The sequence below is a fragment of the Microcebus murinus genome, chromosome 25, assembly GCF_040939455.1.
Source record: "Microcebus murinus isolate Inina chromosome 25, M.murinus_Inina_mat1.0, whole genome shotgun sequence".
NCBI classification, from domain to species: domain Eukaryota; kingdom Metazoa; phylum Chordata; class Mammalia; order Primates; family Cheirogaleidae; genus Microcebus; species Microcebus murinus.
Genome location: NC_134128.1, coordinates 17,044,005 through 17,060,000, shown reverse-complemented (window position 1 = coordinate 17,060,000; position 15,996 = coordinate 17,044,005). Strand labels below are relative to the sequence as shown.

General features: G+C 40.5%; 1 protein-coding gene across 3 annotated transcripts in view; it reads right to left on the bottom strand.

Annotated features, from left to right (window-relative positions):
* The window catches only part of CUL2 (cullin 2), a 67,694-nt gene that overhangs the window by 46,216 nt on the left and 5,482 nt on the right, over nucleotides 1–15,996 (bottom strand). For all 3 annotated transcript variants that reach the window (XM_075997680.1, XM_075997679.1, XM_012765652.3), the window contains exons 2-3: nucleotides 3,786–3,925; nucleotides 403–505 (exon numbers count right to left, since the gene is read on the bottom strand). In XM_075997680.1, coding sequence (XP_075853795.1) covers nucleotides 403–505; nucleotides 3,786–3,904 — 222 coding nt within the window. In that variant the 5' untranslated portion in view covers nucleotides 3,905–3,925. The remainder of the gene's footprint in view (nucleotides 1–402; nucleotides 506–3,785; nucleotides 3,926–15,996) is intronic.

Below are 15,996 nucleotides of genomic sequence, written 5' to 3'. Positions count from 1 at the left end.
TTGTTTAATAATAAATCATCCTTATAGGGAGCCTTGGGAGCCTGTATGTGTAAGTATGGAACACCCTAAGTTGGGTCGCCCGTAACCCAGGGACTGCCTGCACTGCAAAATCCATACACAGATCAAGTTTGTGATGTTGCCTTTAAATACATGGCATATTGATCAAAATAACTGGTTACAGAGACCACTTTTATCATCATTTACCATTTCCCTTTTTAATTTTAGGTTTTTGGAAGCCTTTATATAGCATATGAGAAGACAGCTGAAAGACTAAAAATAATAAAGATAGACATTTATAAATACCATAGAGGATACAAGAGGAGTCTACACTGGAAAACAGTGAACTACTAAATAACTATGCAGCTATAAACGTATTCATATCATGTATATATCATTTCTTACCTTGTGCAAATGCCGAACGTGATTTTCCAAAAAAACCTTAGTTTCTGTATAAAGTCTTTCTCCAAGGGGTTCAGGATAGGCCACACATAAAGCATAGATATCTCTATTTATATTATTAAGGTTTTCATATTCATTGGTGATATAATTTTAAAACATAATAAGATTTAACTCATTTAACATTAAATGAAAAAATCATTTCATTTTGGGCTTTAGGCTTCTAATATACATACTATTGTCTTATATATATGACAAAAGGGAAATATGTAACCATGCAAACTTTAAAAAGCACAATAAGATTCATGCATTTATTCATTCAACAGTATTCACTGAAAATTATTTGAGGACACTGTGAGGAAAATGGTACCGGTTAGAGAGGTTAAAATCCAGAGGGGGTTTCTGGAAAAATCAAATTACCCAGAAACCTACAAAATAAGGTTTATGTAAGAATGGATATAGGCATGGTACCAACAAACGGCTAAGGAACATCAAAAGAAGCAGATATGTCTAAGCAATTCTGAAAAACAAAACAGAAAAATTACTCACTTGACACATTCTCCCACGTCATAGTACTTAAGATATTCTACAACCTATCCACTGTCCTTCAGCACTTATTCTATTAGAAGAAATGTAGTATGAATAATAATAGTGACATCAACTAATCAATTAAGTTTTTGGATACCATCACCAGTGGCAAACAAACTCTAACAGGAGTTGGAAGAAATGAGACCTAACTGAGAGTTTACATTTTACTAGCCACTGACCTTTTGTTTTGTAGAGACAGGGTCTCCCTAGTTGCTCAGGCTGGTCTCAAGCTACTGGCCTCAAGCAATTCTCCTGCCTTGGCCTCCCAAAGTACTGGGATTATAGGCGTGAGCCACTGCACTCAGCCATAACCAGGGATCTTAACCAAGTCTCTTACCCTCTCTGGGGTATCATTTTCCTTTTTTTTTTTTTTTTTAGTATCCTGTGCTTTATTAAATCCTTTTAATACCTACAAAGATTAAAAACATTATGCTAAGGATAAAAAGAGACTTAAGGGCCGGGTGCGGTGGCTCACGCCTGTCATCCTAGCACTCTGGGAGGCTGAGGCGGGAGGATTGCTCAAGGTCAGGAGTTCGAAACCAGCCTGAGCAAGAGCAAGACCCCATCTCTACTATAAATAGAAAGAAATTAATTGGCTAACTAAGATATATAAACAAAAAATTAGCCGGGCATGGTGGTGCATGCCTGTAGTCCCAGCTACTCAGGAGGCTGAGGCAGGAGGATCGCCTGAGCCCAGGAGTTTGAGGTTGCTGTGAGCTAGGCTGACGCCACGGCACTCACTCTAGCCTGGGCAACAAAGTGAGACTGTCTCAAAAAAAAAAAAAAAAAAAAAAAAAAGAGAGAGACTTAAGGCAACACCACTTTATGATCTTGGGACCAGACACAGTAGATAGGATTCTGGAGACTGTTCGATATGCTGTCTCCAACAAATATCAAAAGCGTTCTGGAAGTAACAGCTCATTTGCCCCCATGAACACTGACACCTGAACACTATCTAGGTCAAGAACTCCTTGAGGGCCGGGCGCGGTGGCTCACGCCTGTAATCCTAGCACTCTGGGAGGCCTAAGTGGGTGGATTGCTCGAGGTCAGGAGTTTGAAACCAGCCTGAGCAAGAGTGAGACCCCGTCTCTACTATAAATAGAAAGAAATTAACTGGCCAACTAAAAATCTATATAGAAAAACTTAGCCGGGCATGGTGGCACATGCCTGTAGTCCCAGCTACACGGGAGGTTGAGGCAGAAGGATTGCTTGAGCCCAGGAGTTTAAGGTTGCTATGAGCGAGGCTAACGCTACGGCACTCTAGCCTGGGCAACAAAGCAAGACTCTGTCTCAAAAAAAAAAAAAGGAATGTATTAACCATTTCTTTTTTTCTACCTCGTGCTCATTTTCCATCTTCTTGTAAACTTCTATAATGAACTCCTTTGCTTTTTGCTTCCCTCTCCGATTAGGTAAAATATTCTTAAAAGCACCTAAGTACTTGCCTAGCCTAACCTCATTCATGAACAAGGAGCCTTTAACACTTCCTCAACTTATTAAGATTCCTGCCTCAAATCAATCCATAGTGTCCCACAGAAAAATAAGCTATCTAATTTAAAAGACTAATTCAATACTAAGTTCTTCAAAGGCAGAATCCATATCTATTATCCTCTGCATAGACTGGGAAGCACAGGGATTAGGATTAGATGTTTAAAGTCTTGTATTCATGTCTCTGCTCCATCAATTACTACCTGCATGAAGCTGGGCAAGTCCATTTACCTCTGGGATCAGTTTCCTCATAGTTACATAAAGACAAGGAATTATCTGTCCCAATGATCTGATAGGCTTATCTGATGTATCAAATAACATAAAAAATGTAAAAGACATTTGCAAATTATGAAGCCTTCAAAAATGTTACCATTAGTTTATGTATCTTCAGTGCCCAGAACATAGGTAGCCTAACAATTGTTTCACACTGACAACTGCAGTTGAGATCGGTTAAGTGGTTCCCTGTTGGTCTAAAAGAACTTCACTGTTCTGGCATCAACACTCAGTGTAGTATTAACAACTGAGTTAGGCACTGAGAACAAGTTGAATCACTGTCTTATGAAATCAGAGCATTTCTAAAGAATGCACGCCCTACACAATGAAGGCAATCCTTCTTTAGCCCCAGAAGATTGCTAGAAGAGGGCAGCGGTAGTTAGGTCTAGCAGACTGTAAGAATGATGGATACCAGGCTTCAGAACATCCCAGAGAAAGCACAAATCTGCATTTTTATATCAAATAGCCAAATTTTACAGACAATCTAATTAAAAAGCATGATTCCATCCCAGTCATTGAACTTGCTGTTCACCTTAGAGCACTCTGCCCCCACAATCTGCAGGGTCTGTTCCCTCACCTGGTTCCAGTCTCTGCTCAAATGTCACCACTCTCAGGGTTGCCTTCCTTGACTGACTGCACACATGTTCTCTAAACTTTCACCATACCCTGGCCCTGCTTTAATTTTCTCTATGATATTTATCGTTATTGCTGTTTTAGAAGCAATAACATTAGATTCTTTTATCTGTTTATTATGTTTCCCTTATTATGACAGAAAGGAGGGTTTTTTTTTTTTTTGGTTCACAACTGTATTCCCAAATCCTAAAGTAGTACCTGACAGATACTAAGTACTCAACACATATTTGTTGAATGAAGTTATCAAAACTTGACTGCCACAAGAGGTGATGGACTTGGATATGTAAATAATAATATATTTGAAAATACTTACGCTTGAAAGTTCTTACATTTATACAAGCTTAAACCTGTACTTTTCAACAAGTTTATCAATTCTAGAACAACGACCCAAGCTGTAACTAAAAGGATACGAGAATCGATCATTCCATGTTGCTCTTTCAACGTATTCCAACATGACGACAGCTTTAATAGTAGTTAATAGTTTGTTCCATGTTTCATCAAAATCTACTACTCTTGGTTTCAAAGACATTGTGCAGGGTTAGTGTTGAATCTGTCAATCAAAAACAATAACAACGTTAGCATGAATTCCACAAGCTTGGTTAATTGCTTTTAAAGCATCATGTAGGCCGGGCGCAGTGGCTCACGCCTGTAATCCTAGCACTCTGGGAGGCCAAAGCGGGCGGATTGCTCGAGGTCCGGAGTTCAAAACCAGCCTGAGCAAGAGTGAGACCCTGTCTCTACTATAAATAGAAAGAAATTAATTGGCCAACTAATATATATATATATATATATATAAATCAGCCAGGCATGTTGGCTCGTGCCTGTAGTCCCAGCTACTCGGGAGGCTGAGGCAGGTGGATGGCTTGAGCCCAGGAGTTTGAGGTTGCTGTGAGCTAGGCTGACGCCACGGCACTCACTCTAGCCTAGGCAAGAAAGCGAGACTCTGTCTCAAAAAAAAAAAAAAAAAAAAAAAAAAGCATCATGAACTTAAACAGCACGACATATGAAAGGAATAAGAACAAAACCTAGCACATACTAAAAACACAATAAACACTGATCATCTTTTCATAACTATCTGGACAAGACATTTCATAGACTATTTACAATCATTACAAATTCCAGGAAATGGAAAGCTTTTAGTAAAATTATTTATGATCAAGGGTGTCATTTCAAAGATTTATAAGCCACACTTAGTATGGTGAGGGAAAGCAGCAGGGACCCAGCTAACCAAAGAGCCAAATCCCACCATGGGAAATATGCAGGACACTCAACAAAAGGTTTTGGTTTCAAATCCTTGTCACTGGTACTCCTTAAACTGGAGAAAGAGCAGAGGAATAAGAAAAGACACAAGAAAATGAAAGGGTTTATCTTCCTGGAGCATCAGTTATGGTAAAAGATCAGGGAGGAAATTTACATTTATGTTAAAATAAATGGTGAATGTGAGTCAAACACAAAATTCACACGACCTTAAGATAAAAAATGAAAGACATCAAAGAAATGTCTGGTTCACAGCATAGAGCTTTAGGCTCCTTCTCAGATTCTTGGGGTATATGCAACCCAACTCTCTAACGAGAAGCACAGCTCTAGCATTGAACCCCCATGCCACTGAACTTGATGGGATTTTATGGGAGCTAAGAGACTCCTCCTTCCTAGCAGACAAGCTCCACTTAGTAGTTAGCTGGTTTTCAGAACCAAAGGGTCCCCAAGGTCATGAAACTTGGTTCAAGCTAGCTTCTAAATCTTTCTCAACATCACATATTGGAATAGAATTAAAAGAGAAACGTTCTAAGTTAAATTGAATTGCACAAGGGAATGTTTTTCTGGCAAATGTTTTAACATCTTCCACAAAGTCTCCCCTTATTCCAGGACTGCGAAGCACCAACCTAGTCTGTAGCCAAGGCCAAGCAAGGATGGAATCTCTTTTCTCTTGTCTCCCACAATGGGGAACAAAGGGGGCAAAACAATGGGGAGGAGGGAATGAGGCATTAAGAGCAAAGGAGACAGGCAGCTACCCTGCCAGCTACAAAACACCAGAGGTCTTTCAGTCCTGAGAACTCAAGAGGGGCTCCAGGAATAGCCTCCATGGAAAAAAAGGAAAAAAAAAATAATAAAAAAAACAGTCAAATATCCAAATAAGGGCATGCCACACTGAATCAACACTCTTTCCTCAACATACCAAAGGCTCCACCTCTGACCTTCAACTCCTTCCAGAACTATCTAGAATGGATTAGCAGTGATTTCTCTGTGCAAAGGCTAAGGAGTGTGGAGGGAAGAGTACCTATAAATTTTCTTTAGCTCTAAATCAGGAATTAACTGTAACTCCTTCTCTCCCTTATCCACCATCTCCTATCCAACTACTTTGCTCGTGAGTCTTTCCTGAAGTCTTTTAGGAAAGACTGAATCCATCCATTCCTGTGTGACCCCATGAATGCTCTGGGTTCAGGCTCTCAGCAGAAATGACAGCTGTTACATTCATACAGTGCTTATTATAGGTCAAGTGCTACTCTAAGTGCAACGTGTAAGGTCATTTAATCCTCCCAGCAACCTGATAGGCAGGTCCCACTGTTCTCCCCATTTTCTAGATAAGAAAACCAAGTCACAGGGTGATTAAGAAACTTGCTTAGGCCGGGTGTGGTGGCTCATGCTTGTAATCTCAGCTCTTAGGCCTCCCTTGAGCTTACTTGAGACCAGCCTGAGCAGCACAGTGAGTCTCTACAAAAACTAAAAAAAAAAATTAGCCAGGCACAGTGGCTCAAGCCTGTAGTAGCAGATACTCGGGAGGCTGAGGCAGGAGGACCACTTGAGGCCAGGAGTGTCAGCACGCAGTGAGCTATGACGACACCACCACTGTACACTAGTCCAGGCAAGAGAGTGAGACCCTGTCTCTAAAATATATATAAGTAAAATAAATAAGTACTTATTGAATGAATGAATGCAGCAGTTGTAATTTTCAGGGGAAGAAAGAATTTGTGTCCAAAGAAACAAAACAGTCTCAAAAAAGTAAAATGAAATAACAATGTTTCTTCTGAGAAGATGCAATAGAAAAAAAAAAAAAAGAAAGAAAGAAAATTAAGATGTTCTTTGCTTCCATATCTGGGGGGGGGGAGAAAGAAACTTGCTTAAGGTCATGGAGCCACGCAATGGTGGCCTCAGGACTGAGAGCCATGCAGAGCCTGTGCTCTACTGCTATGTGCAAGTGCTCTGCCCTGCTAACATTTTCAGTGACTTTTTACTCTTTGCCAGGCACCGTTCTAGGTTCAGATACAATGGCCAAAAAACAAAGTTCTTGACCTCAAAATCAGAATCCTGGATCTTACCCTTATCAAATGATTAAGATTAATATCCTTTGATAAGGGAAAATCAAAAAGTTGACCACGTCACTCTTGCATTTTAAAGCCAGGTGCTGTTTCCTACCGCAGATAGCATTCAGTTTAGGATCATTCACAACGTGGCAACAGACGAAAGCACTTCTCTGGCTTCCTCTCTTCATGGTCTCCCTTCTTTGACCTCATAATCCAGTAACTTCTCTCTGCTTGGAGCTCGCTAAACACAGCAGCCTGATTCCTACATCTGCCTTTTAGCGTTATTGTTTTCTCTGCCTAAAATGCTTCTCTTTTCCTTAACTGCCCCTCCCACCCATTTACCAAACTCCTACTGATGTAGCCTTGGTCCAGATACACCTGCTTTTAAGAAACTCTCTTGGACCCATTTAAGCTAGGTGAGATGCCCTGTCTTAGGTATTACCCTAGAACTCCATGCTTACCTCTATTAAAGCATTTAATCACTCTGAACTGGAATTATCTGTTTCTTGAGAGTGAGGACTATTTTATAACTGTATACCAAAGAGCTGGCAATATCACTTCCCATTTGTTTTCTCCTCTTAGGAAGCTGGAATCATATTATACACACACTTGTAAATTAGTTTAGTGGTTGCATAGACTGTCTTTTAGCTTTATGGAATCATACTGACAACGACTTCTCTGCTGAGACCAATAGATTTATGATAGGATGGATACAAATGCAGTGATAATCCCAGTTTGGATGGACGGAAAATCCAGAAACCAAAGCCAGAGATATGCTGGCCTAGAAAAACACACTAAAACCTTACAAACCAATGCAGAAAGTATGCTGAAATGGTCTATTACATTCTCTGCTTGCCCATTAGAAAGCTCATGTAACTATTAATAAAAAACTTAAGTGTCTTCATTTTCTGGAAATTGTTTAAATGATAACATATTCATGGAGGGTTTACTTAAGACGTGAGACAGGGCAAAGAAAGAAACAGGACCACGACTACTATACTGTTTTCTACCTCCCAAACTGCCAAACAACTCATAAAAATAGATGAGTTGGCTGGGCGCGGTGGCTCACGCCTGTAATCCTAGCACTCTGGGAGGCCGAGACAGGTGGATGGTTTGAGCTCAGGAGTTCAAGACTAGCCTGAGCAAGAGCGAGACCCCGTCTCTACTGAAAAATAGAAATAAATGAATTGGCCAACTAAAAATATATAGAAAATATTAGCAGGGCATGGTGGTGCATGCCTGTAGTCCCAGCTACTCGGGAGGCTGAGGCAGCAGGATTGCTTGAGCCCAGGAGTCTGAGGTTGCTGTGAGCTAGACTGACGCCATGGTACTCACTCTAGCCTGGACAACAAAGTGAGACTCTGTCTCAAAAAAAAAAAAAAGATGACTTTTTGTTCTTCATTCCTGCACATCCCTAGGGATTCCCATCACCCCTCTATGAGATTGTATTCCATCAATTATCTGCAAAGTTCAAACCTCACATTACCAAAATCACCTTTAGCTTTCTTTGGAGTTCCACTTTTGCAATGATGAGGCTTTTAGCACTTAGGTACATAGATATAGTGTCTAGGGCCCCTGAGAATTACAGGCTCCAAAAATAAAATATAGGCTCCAAATTTTTAAAAAATTTCAAGCTAAAAATTAATATTTAATTGCCTGTTTACAGAAAACACTATCAACATTAATAATACATTTGTCAAATTTTCATTACATATGAGAACACTCATACATTAGATTTTCTCACAGCACCATTTCTAAATGTGTGACTGTCAATAATAGTAAATTAAATAATTATAAAAGTGAACTATATAAACAGAGTTATCATACAACCCAGCAATTCCATTCCTAAGTATGTACCCAAGAGAAATGAAAATATGCCCACACAAAAACTGGTTCACAAATGTTCATAGAAGCATTATTCATAAAAGCCAAAAAGTAGAAAAACTCAAGTACCTATCACCTGATAAATGAACAAATAAAATGCATTATAGCCTTATAATGAATTATTACTCAGCAACACAAGGAAATGAAGTACTGATATACAAGAATGAACCTCAAAAACATTATACTAAGTGAATGAAGTAGGTCACAAAAGACCACATGTTGTAGGATTCTCTTTATATGGAATACCCAGAATAAGCAAATCTATCGAGACAGAAAGTAGATTAGTGGTTGCCTAGGGAACTTGGGAGGGAAACGAGAAGTGACTGCTAATGGATGAAAATGTTCTAAAACTGATTGTCATGATAGTCGCACAACTCTGTGAATACACTAAAAACCGCTGAACTGTACACTTCAAATGGGTAAACTGAATGGTATATGAAGTAGATCTCAATAAAGCTGCTACACATTTAAAAAGTGAATTATAAAAGTCCTACCAAAAATTCAGCTTATTTGAATCCAGATTTAAACACTTTCTCAAACTCATATATAGGCCAGGCACGGTAGGTCACAGCTGTAATCCCAGCATTTGGGGAGGCTGAGGCAGGAGGATCACTTGAGCCCAGGAATGTGAGGTTCTGGTGAGCTAGGCTGACACCACCGCACTGTAGCCTGGGTGATAGACCAAGACTCTGTCTCAAAAAAAAAACTGGAAACAACCCAAATGCCCACCAGCTGGTGAACGGGATTAAGCAAAGAAAAACAAAGCGTGGTACATTCACACAATGGTGTACTGCTCAGCAATAAAATGGAACAAATGACTGACACCCGGAACACTATGAATGACTCTCAAAAGCACGACTCTAAGTGAAAGAAGACAGACTCATTAGCTACATATTCCATGATTCAATTTATATGACTTTCTGGAAAAGGCAAAAAATAGCATTGGTTGTCAGAGGCTCAGGATGGGTGGAGGACACGACTACAAAGGAACACTAGGAAACTTGTGGGGTGAGGAAATATTCTATGCCTTGACTGTCCACACCACCCGCTTTAGCAGCAATTTTGTTTATCAGATCAAGTTCTCACACTACTCTTACCAACTTGAAGTTTAATGTCTTTTTCCCTTGCTTTCTCATTTTCAAAAAAAAAATAATAATCCAGTCAAGTAATTTAAGAAACTGGCCGGGCGCGGTGGCTCACGCCTGTAATCCTAGCACTATTGGAGGCCGAGGCGGGCGGATTGCTCGAGGTCAGGAGTTCAAAACCAGCCTGAGCAAAAGTGAGACCCCGTCTCTACTATAAATACAAAGAAATTAATTGGCCAACTAATATATATAGAAAAAATTAGCTGGGCATGGTGGCGCATGCCATGGTGGCGCATGCCTGTAGTCCCAGCTACTTGGAGGCTGAGGCAGGAGGATCACTTGAGCCCAGGAGTTTGAGGTTGCTGTGAGCTAGCCTGATGCTACGGCACTCTAGTCCGGGCAACAGAGTGAGACTGTCTCAAAAAAAAAAAAAAAAAAAAAAAAAAGAAAAGAAATTTAAGAAACCAACTGGTCTTTCAAAAAAACCTATTGTCACCTGGGTGCTCACGCTTGTAATCCCAGCACTTTGGGTGCTCACAAGGTGGTAAGACTGCTTGAGGCCAGCCTAAGCAAAATAGACTCCCTGTGTCTATAAAAAATTTTAAAATTAGCCAGATTTGGAGATGCCTGTTTAGTGTCTCAGCTACTTGGGAGGCTGAGGTGGGAGGATCACTTGAGCCCAGGCATTCAAGGTTACAGTGAGCTATCATCAACCTATTGCACTCTAGCCTGGAAGACAGAGCGAGACCCTGTCTCTAAAAATAATTAATAAATAAATATTACACTCATATATCTTAGATCTCAGGTAAATTAGAGAACTTGTGAGTCCCTCATCAGTAGACAAGCCCATTTTTGTATTCACACTAGGCAGGTACAACCTACCAGCCTTTACACAAATTATCAATACATTAAAAGCCCATTTTTCTAGGTCTGATCTTCAATTACAAAGTGTTATTATAAGTAACCTCTCTTTGCACTACTCCATGACTCAAAATATTTGTTATTCTGTTTTTGTTCAGTTTCTCAGACAGGGTCTCACTCTGTTGCCTGGGTTAGTATTCAGTGGGTTAGTATTCAGTGGTGTCATCATAGCTCACTGCAACCTCATGTAACCTCAAACTCCTGGGCTCAAGGGATCCTCCTGCCTTAGCCTCCTGAGTAGTCTGAGTAGCTGGGACTACGGTCATGTGCCACTCTGTCCAGCTAATTTTTTTGTTCTTTTCTTTTTTTCTTTTTTTTTTTTTTTGTAGAGATGGAGTCTCCTTATGTTGCTCAGGCTGGTCTCAAACTCCTGGCCTCAAGGGATCCTTCCACCTAGGCCTTCCAGGTGCTAGGATTACAGGTGTGAGACACCAGCCGGCCTATCCTATTCTATTGTTAAGGGAGCAAATCTAAATCATAGATGTGTTAAAACCTTGAATTTAAATCTTTTCTCACGGCAGGGCCTGTAATCCTAGCACTCTGGGAGGCCGAGGCTGGTGGATTGCTTGAGGTCAGGAGTTCGAAATCAGGCTGAGCAAGAGACTCCATCTCTACTATAAATAGAAAGAAATTAATTGGCCAACTAAAAATATATACAAAAAATTAGCTGGGCATGGTGGCCCATGCCTGTAGTCCCAACTACTCGGGAGGCTGAGGCACTAGGATCGCTTGAGCCCAGGAGTTTGAGGTTGCTGTGAGCTAGGCTGACGCCAGGGCACTCTAGCCAGGGCAACAGAGTGAAACTCTGTCTCAAAAAAAAATAGAAAATAGTTGAGCGTGGTAGTACATGCCAGTAGTCCCAGCTACTATAGTGGCTGAGGCAGGAGGATCTCTTAAGACAGGAGTTTGAGGTTGCAGTGAGCTATGATGAAGCCACTGCACTCTAGCCAGGGAGACAAAGGCCATATATGACAAACCCACAGCCAACATGAACAATGAAGAAAAATTCAAGGCAATAATTCCCCCTAAGAGCCTGGAAAAAGACAAAGATGCCCACTTTAACAACTCTCATTCAACAAAGTGCCGGAAGTCCTTACCAGAGCAAACAGGGAAGAGAAATAAATAAACGGCATTCAAATTGGAAAAGAGGAAGTCAAGTTGTCCCTGTTTACTGATATGTCTAAAAAACCTTGAAAACTCCACCAAAAAACTTAGATTTGATAAATGAATTCAGGAAAGCTTCAGGATACAAAATCAATTTACAAAAATCAGTAGCATTTCTATATACTAATAACAATCTAGTTAAGAACCAAATCAAGAAGGCAATCCCGTTTACAAGAGTTATAAATGAAATACCTAGGAATATAACCAAGGAGTTAAAGGATCTCTACAAGAAGAAGTACAAAACACTGATGAAAAAAAAATTGTAGACAACACAAACAAATGGGAAAACATCCCATGCTCACTGATCAGAAGAATTAATATCATTAAAATGACCATACTGTCTAAAGCAATCTAGGGGTTCAATGTAATCCCTATCAAAATATCAACATCATTTTTCACAGAATTAGAAGAAACAATACTAAAGTTCATATGGAACCAAAAAAGAGGCCGAATAGCCAACCCAATCCTAAGCAAAAACAGCAAAGCTGGAGGCATCACATTGCCTTACTTCAAATTATACTACAAGACTATAGTAGCCAAAACAGCATGGTACTGGTATAAAAATAAACATATAGATCAATGGAACACAATAGACAACCCAGAAATACAATCACATACCTACAACCAAGTGATCTTTGACAAGGTCGACAAGAACATACGCCAAAGAAAGTACACTTTTCAATATATAATGCTGGGAAATGCATTGCCATATGCAGAAAAATGAAATTGGATCCCTATCTCACATGACATATAAAAACCCACTCAAGATGGATTAAAGACTTGAATGTGGCTGGGCATGGTGGCTCAGGCCTGTAATCCTAGCACTCTGGGAGGCTGAGGCAAGAGGATCGCTCAAGGTCAGGAGTTCAAAACCATCATGAGCAAGAGAGAGACCCCATCTCTACTAAAAATAGAAAGAAATTAATTGGCCAACTAAATATATATATGGAAAAAATTAGCCGGGCATGGTGGCGCATGCCTGTAGTCCAAGCTACTTGGGAGGCTGAGGCAAGAGGATCGCTTGAGCCCAGGAGTTTGAGGTTGCTGTGAGCTAGGCTGATGCCACGGCACTCACTCTAGCCTGGGCAACAAAGCAAGATTGTCTCAAAAAAAGAAATATATATATATTAGCCGGGCATGGTGGCACATGCCTGTGTTCCCAGCTACTTTGCAGGCTGAGGCAGGAGGATCGCTTGAGCCCTGGAGTTTGAGGTTGCTGTGAGCTAGGCTGACACCACAGCACTCTAGCCTGGGCAACAGAGTGAGACTCTGTCTCAAAAAAAAAAAAAAAAGAAGTGACTAAGGAGATACAACAACTAAATGCAATGTCTCTAGTAGCTGGCTACTGAAAAGGAAAATAAATGAAAGTAAATGCAATGTCTGATCCTGGACAGAATCTTAAACAGAAAAAAGACATTAGCGGAAAAACTAGTGAAATTCAAACAAGGTCTGTAGTTTAGTTAAAAGTATCAAACCTATGTTAGTTTCCTGGTTTTCATCATCATCTTATGCTTACCTAAGCTGTTAACATTAGGAAAAGCTGGATGAAGGGTATACCCAAGCTTTCTTCTTACAATTTTTCTGTAAGTCTTTTGTATTTCAAAATTTTTTTAAAAATTAAGTATTCGATGCCTTCTCTCCTTCAACCAAATTAAACCAAAGCTAAGAAACTCAAATATTTACATAGGGTAAATCTAACATTTCATTCTTTGAAAAACAACCTACATTAAAACAAGATTTAAATCATTGAGTCACTAGATACTTATTAAACATTTACTGTATTCTAGATCTCTACCAGGCACTAGAGATGTTACCTTCAAGAAGCTTACAGTTGTCCGGGCACAGTGGCTCACCCCTGTATTCCTAACACTCTCGGAGGCTGAGGCGGATGGGTTGTTTGAGCTCAGGAGTTCAAAACCAGCCTGAGCAAGAGCAAGACGCCGTCTCTACTAAAGCTAGAATGAAGTAAATTGGCCAACTAAAAATATATAGAGTAGAGGCTTGGGCGTGGTGGCTCACGCCTGTAATCCTAACAGTCTGGGAGCCTGTAATCCTAACACTCTGGGAGGCTAAGGTGGGCAGATTGCCACGCCTGTAATCCTAGCACTCTGGGAGGCTGAGGCAAGAGGAATGCTCTAGGTCAGGAGTTCAAAACCAGCCTGAGCAAGAGCGAGACCCCGTCTCTACTAAACACAGAAGTCAATTAGACAACTAAAAAGGTACAGAAAAAATTAGCCGGGCATGGTGGCGCATGCCTGTAGTCCCAGCTACACGGGAGGCTGAGGCAAGAGGATTGCTCCAGGTCAGGAGTTTAAAACCAGCCTGGGCAAGAGGGAGACTGTCTCTACTATAAATAGAAAGAAATTAATTGGCCAACTAATATATAGAGAAAATTAGCCGGGCATGGTGGCGCATGCCTGTCGTCCCAGCTATTCGGGAGGCTGAGGCAAGAGGATCACTTGAGCCCAGGAATTGGAGGTTGCTGTGAGCTAGGCTGATGCCACGGCACTCACTCTAGCCTGGGCAACAAAGCAAGATTGTCTCAAAAAAAGAAATATATATATATTAGCCGGGCATGGTGGCACATGCCTGTGTTCCCAGCTACTCTGCAGGCTGAGGCAGGAGGATCGCTTGAGCCCTGGAGTTTGAGGTTGCTGTGAGCTAGGCTGATGCCACAGCACTCTAGCCTGGGCAACAGAGTGAGACTCTGTCTCAAAAAAAAAAAAAAAGAAGTGACTAAGGAGATACAACAACTAAATGCAATGTCTCTAGTAGCTGGCTATTGAAAAGAAAAAAATAAATGAAAGTAAATGCAATGTCTGATCCTGAACAGAATCTTAAACGGAAAAAGGACATTAGCGGAAAAACCAGTGATATTCAAACAAGTCTGTAGTTTAAAGTATCAAACCTATGTTAGTTTCCTGGTTTTCATCATCATCTTATGCTTACCTAAGCTGTTAACATTAGGAAAAGCTGGATGAAGGGTATACCCAAGCTTTCTTCTTACAATTTTTCTGTAAGTCTTTTGTATTTCAAAATTTTTTTAAAAATTAAGTATTCGATGCCTTCTCTCCTTCAACCAAATTAAACCAAAGCTAAGAAACTCAAATATTTACATAGGGTAAATCTAACATTTCATTCTTTGAAAAGCAACCTACATTAAAACAATACTTAAATCATTGAGTCACTAGATACTTATTAAACATTTACTATATTCTAGATCTCTACCAGGTGCCAGAGATGTTACCTTCAAGAAGCTTACAGCTGTCCGGGCGCAGTGGCTCTCACCCCTGTATTCCTAACACTCTCGGAGGCTGAGGCGGATGGGTTGTTTGAGCTCAGGAGTTCAAAACCAGCCTGAGCAAGAGCAAGACGCCGTCTCTACTAAAGCTAGAATGAAGTAAATTGGCCAACTAAAAATATATAGAGTAGAGGCTTGGGCGTGGTGGCTCACGCCTGTAATCCTAACAGTTTGGGAGCCTGTAATCCTAACACTCTGGGAGGCTGAGGTGGGCAGATTGCCACGCCTGTAATCCTAGCACTCTGGGAGGCTGAGGCAGGAGGAATGCTCTAGGTCACGAGTTCAAAACCAGCCTGAGCAAGAGCAAGACCCACCTGTACTATAAATAGCAAGAAATTAATTGGCCAACTAACATATATATAGAAAAAACAAATTAGCCGGGCATGGTGGCACATGCCTATTGATTGTCCCAGCTATTCCGGAGGCTGAGGCAAGAGGATTGCTTGAGCCCAGGAGTTGGAGGTTGCTGTGAGCTAGGCTGACGCCACGGCACTCACTCTAGCCTGAGCAATAAAGCAAGACTCTGTCTCAAAAAAAAAAAAAAATATATATATATATATATAAATCATCATCTGGGCATAGTGGCACATGCCTGTGGTCCCAGCTACTCTGGAGGCTGAGGCAGGAGGATCACTGGAGCCCAGGAGTTTGAGGTTGCTGTGAACTAGGCTGATGCCATGGCACTCTAGCCCAGGCAACAGAGTGAGACCCTGTCTCAAAAATAAATACATAAATAAATAAATAATAATAAAGAAGCTTATGGCTGATAAGAAAAACAAAAATGATACACTGTCAATCTGATTGATGAAAAATTCTGACACACACAATTAAGCTGTAATCCAATGATTAAATAACAGTGACATCATTTATAATGTTAAAGTATATAAAAGAAAATCCTTTAGATAACTAAAATCTGCAAGTAGAACATTTATACCTGCATACTTACAGAGTTTATATAAAACTC